This window comes from Monopterus albus, unplaced genomic scaffold, assembly GCF_001952655.1.
Source record: "Monopterus albus unplaced genomic scaffold, M_albus_1.0 scaffold4485.1, whole genome shotgun sequence".
Taxonomy (NCBI): Eukaryota; Metazoa; Chordata; class Actinopteri; order Synbranchiformes; family Synbranchidae; genus Monopterus; species Monopterus albus.
In genome coordinates this window covers 1-885 of record NW_018132352.1, presented here as the reverse complement: position 1 = coordinate 885, position 885 = coordinate 1, and the positions used below count along the sequence as shown (strand labels likewise).

Genomic DNA, 885 nt, shown 5'->3' with positions numbered 1-885 from the left:
CCACACAGATCTCTGCTCTGGTGCCTGTCAATTACTTTAAAACTGTGTCTCTCTGTCTGTTTCCACAGCTCACGTGACTGATGAGGTCCAAAGCACCCATCAGAGAGGAGTGACCTGCCCTCAACACAGGTACACAGCACACCTGCAGAAGCACAGGCCCAGACTTTCCTGTTCTCTGCAGGATCTAGTCTTGTTGTTCATGTTTTCTGCTTGAGTTTGTCCCTGGGATCATTCAAAACTGTTTCTCCAACGCTTTTACCAAAAACTTAGACTGTTTTCCAAAGCAGAATTGGCCCAGCCCTCCCAGGCGGAAATGATGGGGAGTGTGCGAAGCCACCGCTACAGCATTGTGTCCTCTGAGGAAGACGGCATGAAGCTGGCCACTATTACTGTCCCAAATGGCTATGGAAACGGCAGTGTCAACAAGGTGCACTCACAGCACCAACATCAGAGCCGCTTTGTCAGCAAGGACGGCCACTGCAATGTGCAGTTTATCAATGTGAGAGAGAAGGGCCAGCGGTACCTGGCAGATATCTTCACCACCTGTGTGGACATTCGCTGGCGCTGGATGCTGCTCATATTCTTCCTTTCTTTCCTGCTGTCGTGGTTGTTTTTTGGCTTTGTCTTCTGGGTAGTGGCCCTCTCTTACGGGGACTTAGAGAATGAGACTCAGGTGTGTGTTTCCAATGTGGACAGCTTCACTGCTGCTTTCCTGTTCTCAGTGGAGACTCAAACCACCATCGGCTATGGTTATCGCTATGTGACTGAGGAGTGCCCCATTGCTGTTTTCATGGTCGTCTTCCAAAGCATTGTGGGCTGCATTATTGATGCTTTCATCATCGGTGCTGTCATGGCCAAGATGGCCAAGCCCAAGAAGAGAAATGA

The 885-nt window shown here is 49.9% G+C and overlaps 1 protein-coding gene across 1 annotated transcript; it reads left to right on the top strand.

Moving 5' to 3' along the window:
• Positions 1-74: 74 nt before the first annotated feature.
• LOC109954205 (inward rectifier potassium channel 2-like) lies at positions 75-880 on the top strand (the record flags this gene model as incomplete). The annotated part of the gene is made up of 2 exons (XM_020589601.1): positions 75-129; positions 271-880. A coding segment is annotated over exon 2 (567 nt), but the record flags the coding sequence as incomplete, so codon positions are not given.
• Positions 881-885: the final 5 nt, after the last annotated feature.